The 18,751-nt window shown below is 35.7% G+C and overlaps 1 protein-coding gene across 1 annotated transcript; it reads right to left on the minus strand.

The window, feature by feature from the left end:
• Positions 1-14,697: 14,697 nt before the first annotated feature.
• LOC146897854 (uncharacterized) lies at positions 14,698-17,905 on the minus strand. The gene is made up of 2 exons (XM_085736480.1): positions 15,027-17,905; positions 14,698-14,732 (listed from the first exon to the last, which is right to left on the minus strand). The coding sequence occupies exons 1-2, from the start codon at positions 16,747-16,749 to the stop codon at positions 14,698-14,700; spliced, it is 1,758 nt and encodes a 585-aa protein (XP_085592606.1). The 5' UTR covers positions 16,750-17,905.
• Between the last annotated feature and the right edge of the window lie 846 nt (positions 17,906-18,751).

Here is an 18,751-nt window from a genome sequence, read left to right on the forward strand (position 1 = left end):
AATTTCCTTGTTAATTTATGGATTTTACTCGTTTTTGACCTTTTTCTTTCACTAAAAAGGTCATAAAGTGGCCTAGCCTTATCGAATCGAAGCATGTAATAGTTCCTAGGAAATCTAACAAGCATATCTACGACATCCATGGTTTATTTTAGAATTTTTATAAACGGCCAAAATGGGGGTTAAGTGAATTTTCTTGTTAATTTACGGATTTTACTCGTTTTTGACCCTTTTTCTTTCACTAAAAAGGTCATAAAGTGGCCTAGCCTTATCGAGTCGAAGCATGTAATAGTTCCTAGGAAATCTAACAAGCATATCTACGACATCCATGGTTTATTTTAGAATTTATTAAAAAGGCCAAAATGGGGGTTAATTGAATTTCCTTGTTAATATACGGATTTTACTCATTTTTGACCTTTTTTCTTTCACTAAAAAGGTCATAAAGTGGCCTAGCCTTATCGAATCGAAGCATGTAATAGTTCCTATGAAATCTAACAAGCATATATTCGAATTCCAAGGTTGATTTTATCATTTTCGAAAATGGACAAAATGAGGGTTAAGTGAATTTCCTTGTTAATTTACGGATTTTACTCGTTTTTGACCCTTTTTCTTTCACTAAAAAGGTCATAATGTGGCCTAGCCTTATCGAATCGAAGCATGTAATAGTTCCTAGGAAATCTAACAAGCATATCTACGACATCCATGGTTTATTTCAGAATTTTTTAAAAAGGCCAAAATGGGGGTTAAGTGAATTTCCTTGTTAATTTATGGATTTTACTCGTTTTTAACCTTTTTCTTTCACTAAAAAGGTCATAAAGTGGCCTAGCCTTATCGAATCGAAGCATGTAATAGTTCCTAGGAAATCTAACAAGCATATCTACGACATCCATGGTTTATTTCAGAATTTTTTAAAAAGGCCAAAATGGGGGTTAAGTGAATTTCCTTGTTAATTTATGGATTTTACTCGTTTTTAACCTTTTTCTTTCACTAAAAAGGTCATAAAGTGGCCTAGCCTTATCGAATCGAAGCATGTAATAGTTCCTAGGAAATCTAACAAGCATATCTACGACATCCATGGTTTATTTCAGAATTTTTTAAAAAGGCCAAAATGGGGGTTAAGTGAATTTCCTTGTTAATTTATGGATTTTACTCGTTTTTGACCTTTTTCTTTCACTAAAAAGGTCATAAAGTGGCCTAGCCTTATCGAATCGAAGCATGTAATAGTTCCTATGAAATCTAGCAAGCATATATTCGAATTCCAAGGTTGATTTTATCATTTTCAAAAATGGACAAAATGAGGGTTAAGTGAATTTCCTTGTTAATTTACGGATTTTACTCGTTTTTGACCCTTTTTCTTTCACTAAAAAGGTCATAAAGTGGCCTAGCCTTATCGAATCGAAGCATGTAATAGTTCCTAGGAAATCTAACAAGCATATCTACGACATCCATGGTTTATTTCAGAATTTTTTAAAAAGGCCAAAATGGGGGTTAAGTGAATTTCCTTGTTAATTTATGGATTTTACTCGTTTTTAACCTTTTTCTTTCACTAAAAAGGTCATAAAGTGGCCTAGCCTTATCGAATCGAAGCATGTAATAGTTCCTAGGAAATCTAACAAGCATATCTACGACATCCATGGTTTATTTCAGAATTTTTTAAAAAGGCCAAAATAGGGGTTAAGTGAATTTCCTTGTTAATTTATGGATTTTACTCGTTTTTGACCTTTTTCTTTCACTAAAAAGGTCATAAAGTGGCCTAGCCTTATCGAATCGAAGCATGTAATAGTTCCTAGGAAATCTAACAAGCATATCTACGACATCTATGGTTTATTTCAGAATTTTTTAAAAAGGCCAAAATGGGGGTTAAGTGAATTTCCTTGTTAATTTATGGATTTTACTCGTTTTTGACCCTTTTTCTTTCACTAAAAAGGTCATAAAGTGGCCTAGCCTTATCAAGTCGAAGCATGTAATAGTTCCTAGGAAATCTAACAAGCATATCTACGACATCCATGGTTTATTTTAGAATTTATTAAAAAGGCCAAAATGGGGGTTAATTGAATTTCCTTGTTAATATACGGATTTTACTCATTTTTGACCTTTTTTCTTTCACTAAAAAGGTCATAAAGTGGCCTAGCCTTATCGAATCGAAGCATGTAATAGTTCCTATGAAATCTAACAAGCATATATTCGAATTCCAAGGTTGATTTTATCATTTTCGAAAATGGACAAAATGAGGGTTAAGTGAATTTCCTTGTTAATTTACGGATTTTACTCGTTTTTGACCCTTTTTCTTTCACTAAAAAGGTCATAAAGTGGCCTAGCCTTATCGAATCGAAGCATGTAATAGTTCCTAGGAAATCTAACAAGCATATCTACGACATCCATGGTTTATTTCAGAATTTTTTAAAAAGGCCAAAATGGGGGTTAAGTGAATTTCCTTGTTAAATTATGGATTTTACTCGTTTTTGACCTTTTTCTTTCACTAAAAAGGTCATAAAGTGGCCTAGCCTTATCGAATCGAAGCATGTAATAGTTCCTATGAAATCTAACAAGCATATATTCGAATTCCAAGGTTGATTTTATCATTTTCAAAAATGGACAAAATGAGGGTTAAGTGAATTTCCTTGTTAATTTACGGATTTTACTCGGTTTTGACCCTTTTTCTTTCACTAAAAAGGTCATAAAGTGGCCTAGCCTTATCGAGTCGAAGCATGTAATAGTTCCTAGGAAATCTAACAAGCATATCTACGACATCCATGGTTTATTTTAGAATTTTTTAAAAAGGCCAAAATGGGGGTTAATTGAATTTCCTTGTTAATATACGGATTTTACTCATTTTTGACCTTTTTTCTTTCACTAAAAAGGTCATAAAGTGGCCTAGCCTTATCGAATCGAAGCATGTAATAGTTCCTATGAAATCTAACAAGCATATATTCGAATTGCAAGGTTGATTTTATCATTTTCGAAAATGGACAAAATGATGGTTAAGTGAGTTTCCTTGTTAATTTACGGATTTTACTCGTTTTTTACCCTTTTTCTTTCACTAAAAAGGTCATAAAGTGGCCTAGCCTTATCGAATCGAAGCATGGAATAGTTCCTAGGAAATCTAACAAGCATATCTACGACATCCATGGTTTATTTTAGAATTTTTTAAAAAGGCCAAAATGGGGGTTAAGTGAATTTCCTTGTTAATTTATGGATTTTACTCGTTTTTGACCTTTTTCTTTCACTAAAAAGGTCATAAAGTGGCCTAGCCTTATCGAATCGAAGCATGTAATAGTTCCTAGGAAATCTAACAAGCATATCTACGACATCCATGGTTTATTTCAGAATTTTTTAAAAAGGCCAAAATGGGGGTTAAGTGAATTTCCTTGTTAATTTATGGATTTTACTCGTTTTTAACCTTTTTCTTTCACTAAAAAGGTCATAAAGTGGCCTAGCCTTATCGAATCGAAGCATGTAATAGTTCCTAGGAAATCTAACAAGCATATCTACGACATCCATGGTTTATTTCAGAATTTTTTAAAAAGGCCAAAATGGGGGTTAAGTGAATTTCCTTGTTAATTTATGGATTTTACTCGTTTTTGACCTTTTTCTTTCACTAAAAAGGTCATAAAGTGGCCTAGCCTTATCGAATCGAAGCATGTAATAGTTCCTAGGAAATCTAACAAGCATATCTACGACATCCATGGTTTATTTCAGAATTTTTTAAAAAGGCCAAAATGGGGGTTAAGTGAATTTCCTTGTTAATTTATGGATTTTACTCGTTTTTGACCTTTTTCTTTCACTAAAAAGGTCATAAAGTGGCCTAGCCTTATCGAATCGAAGCATGTAATAGTTCCTATGAAATCTAACAAGCATATATTCGAATTCCAAGGTTGATTTTATCATTTTCAAAAATGGACAAAATGAGGGTTAAGTGAATTTCCTTGTTAATTTACGGATTTTACTCGTTTTTGACCCTTTTTCTTTCACTAAAAAGGTCATAAAGTGGCCTAGCCTTATCGAGTCGAAGCATGTAATAGTTCCTAGGAAATCTAACAAGCATATCTACGACATCCATGGTTTATTTTAGAATTTTTAAAAACGGCCAAAATGGGGGTTAAGTGAATTTCTTTGTTAATTTACGGATTTTACTCGTTTTTGACCCTTTTTCTTTCACTAAAAATGTCATAAAGTGGCCTAGCCTTATCGAATCGAAGCATGTAATAGTTCCTAGGAAATCTAACAAGCATATCTACGACATCCATGGTTTATTTCAGAATTTTTTAAAAAGGCCAAAATGGAGGTTAAGTGAATATCCTTGTTAATTTATGGATTTTACTCGTTTTTAACCTTTTTCTTTCACTAAAAAGGTCATAAAGTGGCCTAGCCTTATCGAATCGAAGCATGAAATAGTTCCTATGAAATCTAACAAGCATATATTCGAATTCCAAGGTTGATTTTATCATTTTCAAAAATGGACAAAATGAGGGTTAAGTGAATTTCCTTGTTAATTTACGGATTTTACTCGTTTTTGACCCTTTTTCTTTCACTAAAAAGGTCATAAAGTGGCCTAGCCTTATCGAGTCGAAGCATGTAATAGTTCCTTGGAAATCTAACAAGCATATCTACGACATCCATGGTTTATTTTAGAATTTTTAAAAACGGCCAAAATGGGGGTTAAGTGAATTTCCTTGTTAATTTACGGATTTTACTCGTTTTTGACCCATTTTCTTTCACTGAAAAGGTCATAAAGTGGCCTAGCCTTATCGAATCGAAGCATGTAATAGTTCCTAGGAAATCTAACAAGCATATCTACGACATCCATGGTTTATTTTAGAATTTTTTAAAAAGGCCAAAATGGGGGTTAATTGGATTTCCTTGTTAATTTACGGATTTTACTCGTTTTTGACCCTTTTTCTTTCACTAAAAAGGTCATAAAGTGGTCTAGCCTTATCGAATCGAAGCATGTAATAGTTCCTAGGAAATCTAACAAGCATATCTACGACATCCATGGTTTATTTTAGAATTTTTAAAAACGGCCAAAATGGGGGTTAAGTGAATTTCCTTGTTAATTTACGGATTTTACTCGTTTTTGACCCTTTTTCTTTCACTGAAAAGATCATAAAGTGGCCTAGCCTTATCGAATCGAAGCATGTAATAGTTCCTATGAAATCTAACAAGCATATATTCGAATTCCAAGGTTGATTTTATCATTTTCGAAAATGGACAAAATGAGGGTTAAGTGAATTTCCTTGTTAATTTACGGATTTTACTCGTTTTTGACCCTTTTTCTTTCGCTAAAAAGGTCATAAAGTGGCCTAGCCTTATCGAATCGAAGCATGTAATAGTTCCTAGGAAATCTAGCAAGCATATCTACGACATCCATGGTTTATTTTAAAATTTTTTAAAAAGGCCAAAATGGGGGTTAAGTGAATTTCCTTGTTAATATACGGATTTTACTCATTTTTGACCCTTTTTCTTTCACTAAAAAGGTCATAAAGTGGCCTAGCCTTATCGAATCGAAGCATGTAATAGTTCCTATGAAATCTAACAAGCATATATTCGAATTCCAAGGTTGATTTTATCATTTTCAAAAATGGACAAAATGAGGGTTAAGTGAATTTCCTTGTTAATTTACGGATTTTACTCGTTTTTGACCATTTTTCTTTCACTAAAAAGGTCATAAAGTGGCCTAGCCTTATCGAATCGAAGCATGTAATAGTTCCTAGGAAATCTATCAAGCATATCTACGACATCCATGGTTTATTTTAGAATTTTTTAAAAAGGCCAAAATGGGGGTTAAGTGAATTTCCTTGTTAATTTATGGATTTTACTCGTTTTTGACATTTTTCTTTCACTAAAAAGGTCATAAAGTGGCCTAGCCTTATCGAATCGAAGCATGTAATACTTCCTAGGAAATCTAACAAGCATATCTACGACATCCATGGTTTATTTTAGAATTTTTTAAAAAGGCCAAAATGGGGGTTAATTGAATTTCCTTGTTAATATACGGATTTTACTCATTTTTGACCTTTTTTCTTTCACTAAAAAGGTCATAAAGTGGCCTAGCCTTATCGAATCGAAGCATGTAATAGTTCCTAGGAAATCTAACAAGCATATCTACGACATCCATGGTTTATTTCAGAATTTTTTTAAAAGGCCAAAATGGGGGTTAAGTGAATTTCCTTGTTAATTTATGGATTTTACTCGTTTTTGACCTTTTTCTTTCACTAAAAAGGTCATAAAGTGGCCTAGCCTTATCGAATCGAAGCATGTAATAGTTCCTAGGAAATCTAACAAGCATATCTACGACATCCATGGTTTATTTCAGAATTTTTTAAAAAGGCCAAAATGGGGGTTAAGTGAATTTCCTTGTTAATTTATGGATTTTACTCGTTTTTGACCTTTTTCTTTCACTAAAAAGGTCATAAAGTGGCCTAGCCTTATCGAATCGAAGCATGTAATAGTTCCTATGAAATCTAACAAGCATATATTCGAATTCCAAGGTTGATTTTATCATTTTCAAAAATGGACAAAATGAGGGTTAAGTGAATTTCCTTGTTAATTTACGGATTTTACTCGTTTTTGACCCTTTTTCTTTCACTAAAAAGGTCATAAAGTGGCCTAGCCTTATCGAGTCGAAGCATGTAATAGTTCCTAGGAAATCTAACAAGCATATCTACGACATCCATGGTTTATTTTAGAATTTTTAAAAACGGCCAAAATGGGGGTTAAGTGAATTTCCTTGTTAATTTACGGATTTTACTCGTTTTTGACCCTTTTTCTTTCACTAAAAAGGTCATAAAGTGGCCTAGCCTTATCGAATCGAAGCATGTAATAGTTCCTAGGAAATCTAACAAGCATATCTACGACATCCATGGTTTATTTTAGAATTTTTTAAAAAGGCCAAAATGGGGGTTAATTGAATTTCCTTGTTAATATACGGATTTTACTCATTTTTGACCTTTTTTCTTTCACTAAAAAGGTCATAAAGTGGCCTAGCCTTATCGAATCGAAGCATGTAATAGTTCCTATGAAATCTAAAAAGCATATATTCGAATTCCAAGGTTGATTTTATCATTTTCGAAAATGGACAAAATGAGGGTTAAGTGAATTTCCTTGTTAATTTACGGATTTTACTCGTTTTTGACCTTTTTTCTTTCACTAAAAAGGTCATAAAGTGGCTTAGCCTTATCGAATCGAAGCATGTAATAGTTCCTAGGAAATCTAACAAGCATATCTACGACATCCATGGTTTATTTCAGAATTTTTTAAAAAGGCCAATATGGGGGTTAAGTGAATTTCCTTGTTAATTTATGGATTTTACTCATTTTTGACCTTTTTCTTTCACTAAAAAGGTCATAAAGTGGCCTAGCCTTATCGAATCGAAGCATGTAATAGTTCCTAGGAAATCTAACAAGCATATCTACGACATCCATGGTTTATTTCAGAATTTTTTAAAAAGGCCAAAATGGGGGTTAAGTGAATTTCCTTGTTAATTTATGGATTTTACTCGTTTTTGACCTTTTTCTTTCACTAAAAAGGTCATAAGGTGGCCTAGCCTTATCGAATCGAAGCATGTAATAGTTCCTATGAAATCTAACAAGCATATATTCAAATTCCATGGTTGATTTTATCATTTTCAAAAATGGACAAAATGAGGGTTAAGTGAATTTCCTTGTTAATTTACGGATTTTACTCGTTTTTGACCCTTTTTCTTTCACTAAAAAGGTCATAAAGTGGCCTAGCCTTATCGAGTCGAAGCATGTAATAGTTCCTAGGAAATCTAACAAGCATATCTACGACATCCATGGTTTATTTTAGAATTTTTAAAAACGGCCAAAATGGGGGTTAAGTGAATTTCCTTGTTAATTTACGGATTTTACTCGTTTTTGACCCTTTTTCTTTCACTAAAAAGGTCATAAAGTGGCCTAGCCTTATCGAATCGAAGCATGTAATAGTTCCTAGGAAATCTAACAAGCATATCTACGACATCCATGGTTTATTTTAGAATTTTTTAAAAAGGCCAAAATGGGGGTTAATTGAATTTCCTTGTTAATATACGGATTTTACTCATTTTTGACCTTTTTTCTTTCACTAAAAAGGTCATAAAGTGGCCTAGCCTTATCGAATCTAAGCATGTAATAGTTCCTATGAAATCTAAAAAGCATATATTCGAATTCCAAGGTTGATTTTATCATTTTCGAAAATGGACAAAATGAGGGTTAAGTGAATTTCCTTGTTAATTTACGGATTTTACTCGTTTTTGACCCTTTTTCTTTCACTAAAAAGGTCATAAAGTGGCCTAGCCTTATCGAATCGAAGCATGTAATACTTCCTAGGAAATCTAACAAGCATATCTACGACATCCATGGTTTATTTTAGAATTTTTTAAAAAGGCCAAAATGGGGGTTAAGTGAATTTCCTTGTTAAGTTATGGATTTTACTCGTTTTTGACCTTTTTCTTTCACTAAAAAGGTCATAAAGTGGCCTAGCCTTATCGAATCGAAGCATGTAATAGTTCCTAGGAAATCTAACAAGCATATCTACGACATCCATGGTTTATTTCAGAATTTTTTAAAAAGGCCAAAATGGGGGTTAAGTGAATATCCTTGTTAATTTATGGATTTTACTCATTTTTAACCTTTTTCTTTCACTAAAAAGGTCATAAAGTGGCCTAGCCTTATCGAATCGAAGCATGAAATAGTTCCTATGAAATCTAACAAGCATATATTCGAATTCCAAGGTTGATTTTATCATTTTCAAAAATGGACAAAATGAGGGTTAAGTGAATTTCCTTGTTAATTTACGGATTTTACTCGTTTTTGACCCTTTTTCTTTCACTAAAAAGGTCATAAAGTGGCCTAGCCTTATCGAATCGAAGCATGTAATAGTTCCTAGGAAATATATCAAGCATATCTACGACATCCATGGTTTATTTTAGAATTTTTTAAAAAGGCCAAAATGGGGGTTAAGTGAATTTCCTTGTTAATTTATGGATTTTACTCGTTTTTGACCTTTTTCTTTCACTAAAAAGGTCATAAAGTGGCCTAGCCTTATCGAATCGAAGCATGTAATAGTTCCTAGGAAATCTAACAAGCATATCTACGACATCCATGGTTTATTTTAGAATTTTTTAAAAAGGCCAAAATGGGGGTTAATTGAATTTCCTTGTTAATATACGGATTTTACTCATTTTTGACCTTTTTTCTTTCACTAAAAAGGTCATAAAGTGGCCTAGCCTTATCGAATCTAAGCATGTAATAGTTCCTATGAAATCTAAAAAGCATATATTCGAATTCCAAGGTTGATTTTATCATTTTCGAAAATGGACAAAATGAGGGTTAAGTGAATTTCCTTGTTAATTTACGGATTTTACTCGTTTTTGACCCTTTTTCTTTCACTAAAAAGGTCATAAAGTGGCCTAGCCTTATCGAATCGAAGCATGTAATACTTCCTAGGAAATCTAACAAGCATATCTACGACATCCATGGTTTATTTTAGAATTTTTTAAAAAGGCCAAAATGGGGGTTAAGTGAATTTCCTTGTTAATTTATGGATTTTACTCGTTTTTGACCTTTTTCTTTCACTAAAAAGGTCATAAAGTGGCCTAGCCTTATCGAATCGAAGCATGTAATAGTTCCTAGGAAATATATCAAGCATATCTACGACATCCATGGTTTATTTTAGAATTTTTTAAAAAGGCCAAAATGGGGGTTAAGTGAATTTCCTTGTTAATTTATGGATTTTACTCGTTTTTGACCTTTTTCTTTCACTAAAAAGGTCATAAAGTGGCCTAGCCTTATCGAATCGAAGCATGTAATAGTTCCTAGGAAATCTAACAAGCATATCTACGACATCCATGGTTTATTTTAGAATTTTTTAAAAAGGCCAAAATGGGGGTTAATTGAATTTCCTTGTTAATATACGGATTTTACTCATTTTTGACCTTTTTTCTTTCACTAAAAAGGTCATAAAGTGGCCTAGCCTTATCGAATCGAAACATGTAATAGTTCCTAGGAAATCTAACAAGCATATCTACGACATCCATGGTTTATTTCAGAATTTTTTAAAAAGGCCAAAATGGGTGTTAAGTGAATTTTGTAACACCCCGTTCTCCCAACAGCGTAATATTAGTTAATTTAATCAGAGTAACCACACAACGGAGTGTCACACTGCTAATCAAAATTTCATAAATAGGAAATATCTATTTATTTAAATACCAACATTTAAATTATCTTACAAACTGCAGCGGAATAATTCTTTAAAATATAAATTTAACCAAATTCAACATCAATAAAAATCTTGGCACAAAGGCCACAACATAATTCAACTTTATTCTGATAGCAAGTCCTTTCCAAAATATGTGATACATAAAAGAAATGAGAAGACACTCGCGACGATCCCCATCCTAATATGTATCAGAGCCCTAGACACTTGAGCCAATCAACCTACAAGCCATCATTACCTGCATATTACCCACGGTCGAGGCAACATATACGCAGAAGGGGTGAGAAACTTATCCAATAATAATAATATATAATTCATCGAATTAATGAAAACAACAACATATCACAACATGCATCATTAATAAAGTATATAAATAAATACATAAGCAACAACATAATTAATTTCAGCAACAAGGTACAACAACAACAACAACAACATTATCCACAACGACACCGACAACTCGACAATGCTACAACAACAACAACGACTCAACAATGCTACGACAACAACAACGACTCAACAATGCTACGACAACAACAACTACTCAACAATGCTACGACAACAACAACTATGCATCATGCAGGTGGTACCAATCTACGCGCGTTGAATGCTAAGCATTCCAGGGCATAAGCCCCCAACAATTTGGATGGTTAAAGCATCCCAGGGCATAAGCCCCCAACAGGTGAATGATAAACATTCCAGGGCATAAGCCCCCAACGGGTTGAATGATGAACATTCCAGGGCATAAGCCCCCAACAGATGTGAGTATGCAAATGGACTCAACTTGTGTATATCAACATACAACTTCAACAGCGACTACAACAACAACATATGTGCCTAAAACAATTATGACACACTCCCCAACTTTGACATTAGATGATACAACAACGTCAACAACGGAATCAACAACATAACATATATTTATAAATCAATTACATTCAGCTCAAGTCTAAAACATCCCCCAAAAGTAATTAAGTTTTGATCAATAGAACATAAGTCAAATATCCATAAAACACCTCAACTAAAGCCCTAACACTTAAGTTTGAAGTTGGGAAACCAACCATAAGGTTTTGGACTAACTTGGGATTAGTTATGCTAAGTTTTCTTAAATTTTGCTAAAGACCCACTTGGACTATTTTTATCATAACTCAAAATCTACAATTCTTTTCCACTCCAAACCAAGGCCATTAGAAAGCTAACTCAATTATCTACAACTTTTATGTTTACACCGAAAGCTAATTCAAAACAGAAACGGGCGAAAAAGTGAGTGTTTTCCAGTTTTGACTGACAGGAAATCGGGGCCCGATTTCGGCAGTTCGGGGCCCGATTTTTGTCGAACCAAAGCTGAAAAATCAGCTCAGAATTCGGGGCCCGATTTTGGCAGTTCGGGGCCCGATTTTGGACATTCACAGCTTACGGGAAAGACCAGTTTTCACTCCAAAAACCCAATTTTTGATCCCCCAATCACCCAAAATGAATTAGAACAATGTTTACAGGTTTAGTATACATCATAGGGGTAAAACAACCTATATTCATACAATTAAACAACATGTTTTATCATAAATTATCATCTAACATAACCTCTCAAACCCTAAACTCAAGAACAACAATTTCATCAATTTTCAAATTATATATCAAGATTATTGAAAGGAATCCCACCCTTACCTTAATTCAGCAACACCAAACGACAAGCTACCACAATCGATTCCTTCCTAGCTCTCTCTTTGCCTCTTCTAGGTTTTTTCTCCAAAAGCAGGTTTTCTTCTAATGTTTTCACGTGAAAATGTTTCTCTCCCTTTTTCTTTCTTTTTACTTCAAAAATATCTCTCTTTTCTTTTCTCACCCAACTCCCTTAATTTCTATTAATTTCCACTTAATTTCCATTAACCAAAAATAAATACTATTTCTATAATATTTCTATTTCTCATATTATTTCTATCAAATAATAACAACATTCATTTAAATAATACACAACCCCAATATTCATATAATAAAATTGCATCATAACATATTTCATATAAAAATCATATAAAACATATATTTCACATAAAATCATTTATATAGCAATTAAAGTCATATATAAAATATTCACACATCTACTAAAATATTAGAATAAAAATGGGGCGTTACAACTCTCCCCAACTTATAGAATTTCGTCCTCGAAATATTACCTCAAGTAAACAACTCAGGATAAGACTCCTGCATCTTACTCTCCAACTCCCAAGTAAGACTTTCACCAGCTGCTCCCCCCCAAACAACTCTCACTAGAGGTATCTCCTTGCCTCTCAACGTCTTCACCTTGCGATCATCAATCCTCAAAGGTAAAGTTTCTACCGTAAGGTTGTCTCTAACTTGCACATCATCTCTAGGAATGACATGTGAAGGATCCGCTACATACTTTCGAAGTTGCGACACATGAAACACATCATGCAAGTTCGAAAGATGTGGTGGCAAACCAACTCTATAAGCCACTGTGCCAATTCTCTCAGATATTTGATAAGGACCAATAAACTTCGGAGTCAACTTCTTGGACTTCAATACACGACCCACACCGGTCATAGGAGTGACTCTCAAGAACACATGGTCACCCTCTTGAAACTCAAGGTCCTTCCTACGCTTGTCATGATAGCTCTTCTGTCGACTCTGCGACGCTTTCATATGCTCTCTTATCATCTTGACCTTTTCCGTAGTCTGCTGAACTATTTCAGGCCCCAACACAATACTTTCACCCGACTCAAACCAACATAAAGGAGTCCTACACCTTCGACCATATAAAGCTTCGAAAGGTGCCATACTAATACTCGAGTGGTAACTATTGTTGTACGTGAACTCTATCAATGGTAGGTGACTGTCCCAAGCTCCACCTTGCTCAAGTACACACACCCTCAACAAGTCTTCTAATGATTGAATCGTTCTTTCTGACTGACCATCTGTTTGCGGATGATACGCTGAACTCAACTTCAACTGAGAGCCCAAAGCTTCTTGCAAGCTCTTCCAAAATCTCGAAGTGAACCTCGGATCCCTATCCGACACAATACTCGATGGAACACCATGCAACTTCACAATATTATGAATATAGATCTCCGCCAACTGAGTTACTGAATAGGTGATATTAATCGGAATGAAGTGTGCCGACTTCGTCAATCTATCGACAATAACCCAAATGGCATCATGCCCTCTTTGCGTGTTTGGTAAACTCGTCACAAGGTCCATGGAGATGCTATCCCATTTCCATTCCGGCACATCTAATGGTGTCAACAAACCAGCAGGCTTCTGATGTTCAACTTTCGATTTCTGACAAGTCAAACATGCATAAACAAATTGTGCGACATCACGCTTCAATCCAGACCACCAAAATAGTTTCTTCAAGTCATGATACATCTTTGTAGCTCCCGGATGGATACTCAAGCTACTTCTGTGACTCTCTTCTAAAATCAACTTTTTCAATTCATCGTTATCAGGGATACAAATCCTGCCTCGGAATCTCAACACTCCTTGATCATCAACCTGAAAATCACCATCTGCATTCTGATTACTAGCAACCATCAAGTCTACAAATTTCACATCAACCTCCTGGGCTTCTTTGATACTCTTCAAGAAATCATTATTAATTTTCAACATACCCAACTGCACACTCTGAGGTGCCAATTCACAAACAAGGCTTAAGTCTCTAAACTGTTCCAGCAATTCAAATTCTTTCACCATCATAGCCGACATGTGCAATGTTTTCCTACTCAAGGCATCTGCAACCACATTGGCTTTACCCGGATGATAATTCAAGCCAAAATCATAATCTTTTAACAACTCAAGCCACCTTCTCTGCCTCATATTCAACTCTTTTTGATCAAATAAATATTTCAGACTCTTATGATCACTAAACACTTCAAATCTGGAACCGTACAAATAGTGTCTCCAAATTTTCAACACAAAAACCACAACAGCCAACTCTAAATCATGTGTAGGATAATTCTTCTCATGTATTCTCAATTGTTTTGAAGCATAAGCCACTACCTTGCCATCTTGCATAAGCACACCACCTAAGCCTAACTTGGACGCATCACAATATACAACAAAAGGTTTATCCGGCTCTGGTAAAATCAAAATTGGAGCCGTCGTCAATCTTCGCTTCAACTCATTGAAATTATTCTCACACTGAGCATCCCACACAAAACCTTTACCTTTACAGGTCAACTGAGTCAATGGAAGTGCCAACTTTGAAAATCCTTCGATAAATCTTCTGTAATAACCAGCCAAACCAAGAAAACTTCTGATCTCCGTAACTGACTTAGGAGTCTCCCATTGCGATATCGCTTCTACTTTCGACGGGTCCACTGCAATACCACTACCAGAAATAATATGGCCAAGAAAACTTACTTCACTTAACCAGAACTCGCACTTTGATAGTTTTGCATACAATTTCTTTTCTTTCAGCACCTGTAAAACAATCTTCAAATGTTCTGCATGCTCTTCTTCAGTCTTAGAATAAATCTAAATATCGTCAATAAACACAACAACAAATTTATCTAGAAAAGCATGAAAAATTCTGTTCATATACTCCATGAACACTCCAAGCGCATTAGTAACACCGAAAGGCATCACTTTATATTCATAGTGTCCATACCGTGTCCTAAATGCCGTCTTTTGCATATCTTCATCCTTCACCTTAATCTGATGGTAACCTGACCTCAAATCAATTTTACTAAACACACGTGCACCCACTAATTGATCCATCAAGTCATCAATTCTCGGAAGTGGATACCTATTCTTTATCGTCACTTTATTCAACTGACGGTAATCTATGCACAATCTCATGCTACCATCCTTCTTCTTCACCAACAATACCGACGCTCCCCAAGGTGAGACACTCGGTCTTACAAACTTCTTATCAAGCAATTCTTCCAACTGCTTCTTCAATTCTACCAACTCGGAGGCTGACATACGGTAAGGAGCCATCGACACAGGCTTCGTACCCGGCACAAGATCGATCGAAAATTCAACCTCCCTTTCTGGTGGCACATCTGGAATCTCATCAGGGAAAACTTCAGGAAATTCATTCACAACGGGCAATTTATCAATTATCGACTGGTTCTCTACAGACAGATACGCCATCAAGGAAAACATCAAGTCTCCATCATGTTCTAACTGCTTCAGTTGCTTGGTAGATAAAAATTCTGCTCCACCCTCTTCTTCAGCAGAAGAAAAGTACACCGTCTTCCTAAAACAATTAATATGCACATGGTTGTATTCCAACCAGTTCATACCAAGAATCACATCCATACCCGTCAACGGCAAACATACCATATCAACTTCAAAATCCCTACCATACATGGATATAGGACAACTCTGACAAACGAGAGAAGTGATTACTGAACCCTTAGCTGGAGTTTCAACAACCATTTCCACAGGCATACTTGACATAACTAGACCCAACTTATTTGCACAATCAACAGCAATGAAACAATGTGTAGCACCAGTATCAATAATAGCAATTAAAGGAGTACCATTAAAGAAACAAGTACCTCTGATAAGTCGATCTTCATTAGCCGTTTGTGTACCGGCCAATGCAAACACTTTTCCACTAGTCTGAGTCTTCTTAGGATTCTTGCACTGAGAACTAATGTGACCCTCTTCACCACAATTGAAACAAACCATGTCACCGCGCTTGCACTCAGCCATCATATGTCCTTTCTTGCCACAACGATGACACTTCTTCTCATCCTGTTGAGTACATGCATTACTCTTGTGGCCTTTCTCACCACACTTGTAACAAACTATCTCAGCTTGAACATTTCTTCCTTTGGGTCTCCTTTCCTCAGGCATCCTCTGTTTGCCCTTGTCAGCAGGGGCACTGTAAGGCTTCGGACGACTCTGCTGTCCCTTACCCCTACGGTCACTCATCACCTTGTAGTGAGCTTTGGTATCATCTTCATAGATTCTGCATCTGCTCACCAAAGCAGAAAAGTCACGGATCTGCTGATAACCAATGGCTCGCTTAATATCAGCACGCAAACCATTCTCAAACTTTATGCACTTAGAAAATTCAGCATTGTCTCCAGTATAGTGTGGATAGAACTGAGCCAGCTCCACAAACTTGGCTGCATACTCTGTCACCGACATGTTTCCTTGCTTCAGCTCAAGGAACTCAATCTCTTTTCTTCCGCGAACATCCTCAGGGAAATATCTGTTTAGGAACTCAATCCTAAACACGGCCCAAGTCACAGCTGCATCACCTTGCTCTAATTCAGGTAAGAGACTCACCCACCAGTCATCAGCTTCCTCAGCTAGCATGTGCGTACCAAAACGCACCTTCTGGTCATCAGTGCATTGCATAACCCTGAAAACTCTTTCAACCTCTTTGAGCCATGTCTGTGCTCCGTCAGGGTCGTACCTTCCTTTGAAAGTAGGAGGATGATTCCTCAGAAAGGCCTCCAACATTCTTACATCAGCATTAACACCAGCACCAGCATTCTGTTGTTGTCCTATAGCTTGGGCCACAGCTTCCAATGCAGCAGCCACCGCAGCATCGTTTCTTCCAGCCATTCTATTTCTCTTGTAACAGATAATATTCGCAGCCTCCAGCGCTCTAATCTACATAACAACAAAAATCAGCACAACTGAGACAATATAAATTGTCAAACAACTCTACATGGCTCGACACGACTCTACTAATTGGCCGGACGGACCGACCTGCTCTGATACCAATTGTAACACCCCGTTCTCCCAACAGCGTAATATTAGTTAATTTAATCAGAGTAACCACACAACGGAGTGTCACACTGCTAATCAAAATTTCATAAATAGGAAATATCTATTTATTTAAATACCAACATTTAAATTATCTTACAAACTGCAGCGGAATAATTCTTTAAAATATAAATTTAACCAAATTCAACATCAATAAAAATCTTGGCACAAAGGCCACAACATAATTCAACTTTATTCTGATAGCAAGTCCTTTCCAAAATATGTGATACATAAAAGAAATGAGAAGACACTCGCGACGATCCCCATCCTAATATGTATCAGAGCCCTAGACACTTGAGCCAATCAACCTACAAGCCATCATTACCTGCACATTACCCACGGTCGAGGCAACATATACGCAGAAGGGGTGAGAAACTTATCCAATAATAATAATATATAATTCATCGAATTAATGAAAACAACAACATATCACAACATGCATCATTAATAAAGTATATAAATAAATACATAAGCAACAACATAATTAATTTCAGCAACAAGGTACAACAACAACAACAACAACATTATCCACAACGACACCGACAACTCGACAATGCTACAACGACAACAACGACTCAACAATGCTACGACAACAACAACGACTCAACAATGCTACGACAACAACAACTACTCAACAATGCTACGACAACAACAACTATGCATCATGCAGGTGGTACCAATCTACGCGCGTTGAATGCTAAGCATTCCAGGGCATAAGCCCCCAACAATTTGGATGGTTAAAGCATCCCAGGGCATAAGCCCCCAACAGGTGAATGATAAACATTCCAGGGCATAAGCCCCCAACGGGTTGAATGATGAACATTCCAGGGCATAAGCCCCCAACAGATGTGAGTATGCAAATGGACTCAACTTGTGTATATCAACATACAACTTCAACAGCGACTACAACAACAACATATGTGCCTAAAACAATTATGACACACTCCCCAACTTTGACATTAGATGATACAACAACGCCAACAACGGAATCAACAACATAACATATATTTATAAATCAATTACATTCAGCTCAAGTCTAAAACATCCCCCAAAAGCAATTAAGTTTTGATCAATAGAACATAAGTCAAATATCCATAAAACACCTCAACTAAAGCCCTAACACTTAAGTTTGAAGTTGGGAAACCAACCATAAGGTTTTGGACTAACTTGGGATTAGTTATGCTAAGTTTTCTTAAATTTTGCTAAAGACCCACTTGGACTATTTTTATCATAACTCAAAATCTACAATTCTTTTCCACTCCAAACCAAGGCCATTAGAAAGCTAACTCAATTATCTACAACTTTTATGTTTACACCGAAAGCTAATTCAAAACAGAAACGGGCGAAAAAGTGAGTGTTTTCCAGTTTTGACTGACAGGAAATCGGGGCCCGATTTCGGCAGTTCGGGGCCCGATTTTTGTCGAACCAAAGCTGAAAAATCAGCTCAGAATTCGGGGCCCGATTTTGGCAGTTCGGGGCCCGATTTTGGACATTCACAGCTTACGGGAAAGACCAGTTTTCACTCCAAAAACCCAATTTTTGATCCCCCAATCACCCAAAATGAATTAGAACAATGTTTACAGGTTTAGTATACATCATAGGGGTAAAACAACCTATATTCATACAATTAAACAACATGTTTTATCATAAATTATCATCTAACATAACCTCTCAAACCCTAAACTCAAGAACAACAATTTCATCAATTTTCAAATTATATATCAAGATTATTGAAAGGAATCCCACCCTTACCTTAATTCAGCAACACCAAACGACAAGCTACCGCAATCGATTCCTT

Source organism: Medicago sativa, chromosome 8 (genome assembly GCF_051527215.1).
Source record: "Medicago sativa cultivar Bolivia chromosome 8, Bolivia_mono, whole genome shotgun sequence".
In the NCBI taxonomy this organism is placed as follows: domain Eukaryota; kingdom Viridiplantae; phylum Streptophyta; class Magnoliopsida; order Fabales; family Fabaceae; genus Medicago; species Medicago sativa.

Excerpts from the sequence above, each read along its gene's own strand:
- LOC146897854 (XM_085736480.1), bottom strand. The coding sequence starts at position 16,749 with ATGGCTGGAAGAAACGATGCTGCGGTGGCTGCTGCATTGGAAGCTGTG. Across the intron at positions 14,733-15,026 it reads GTTGGTGAAGAAGAAGGATG|ATAAATTTGTTGTTGTGTTT; the intron begins GTAGCATGAGAT and ends ATGCTTTTCTAG.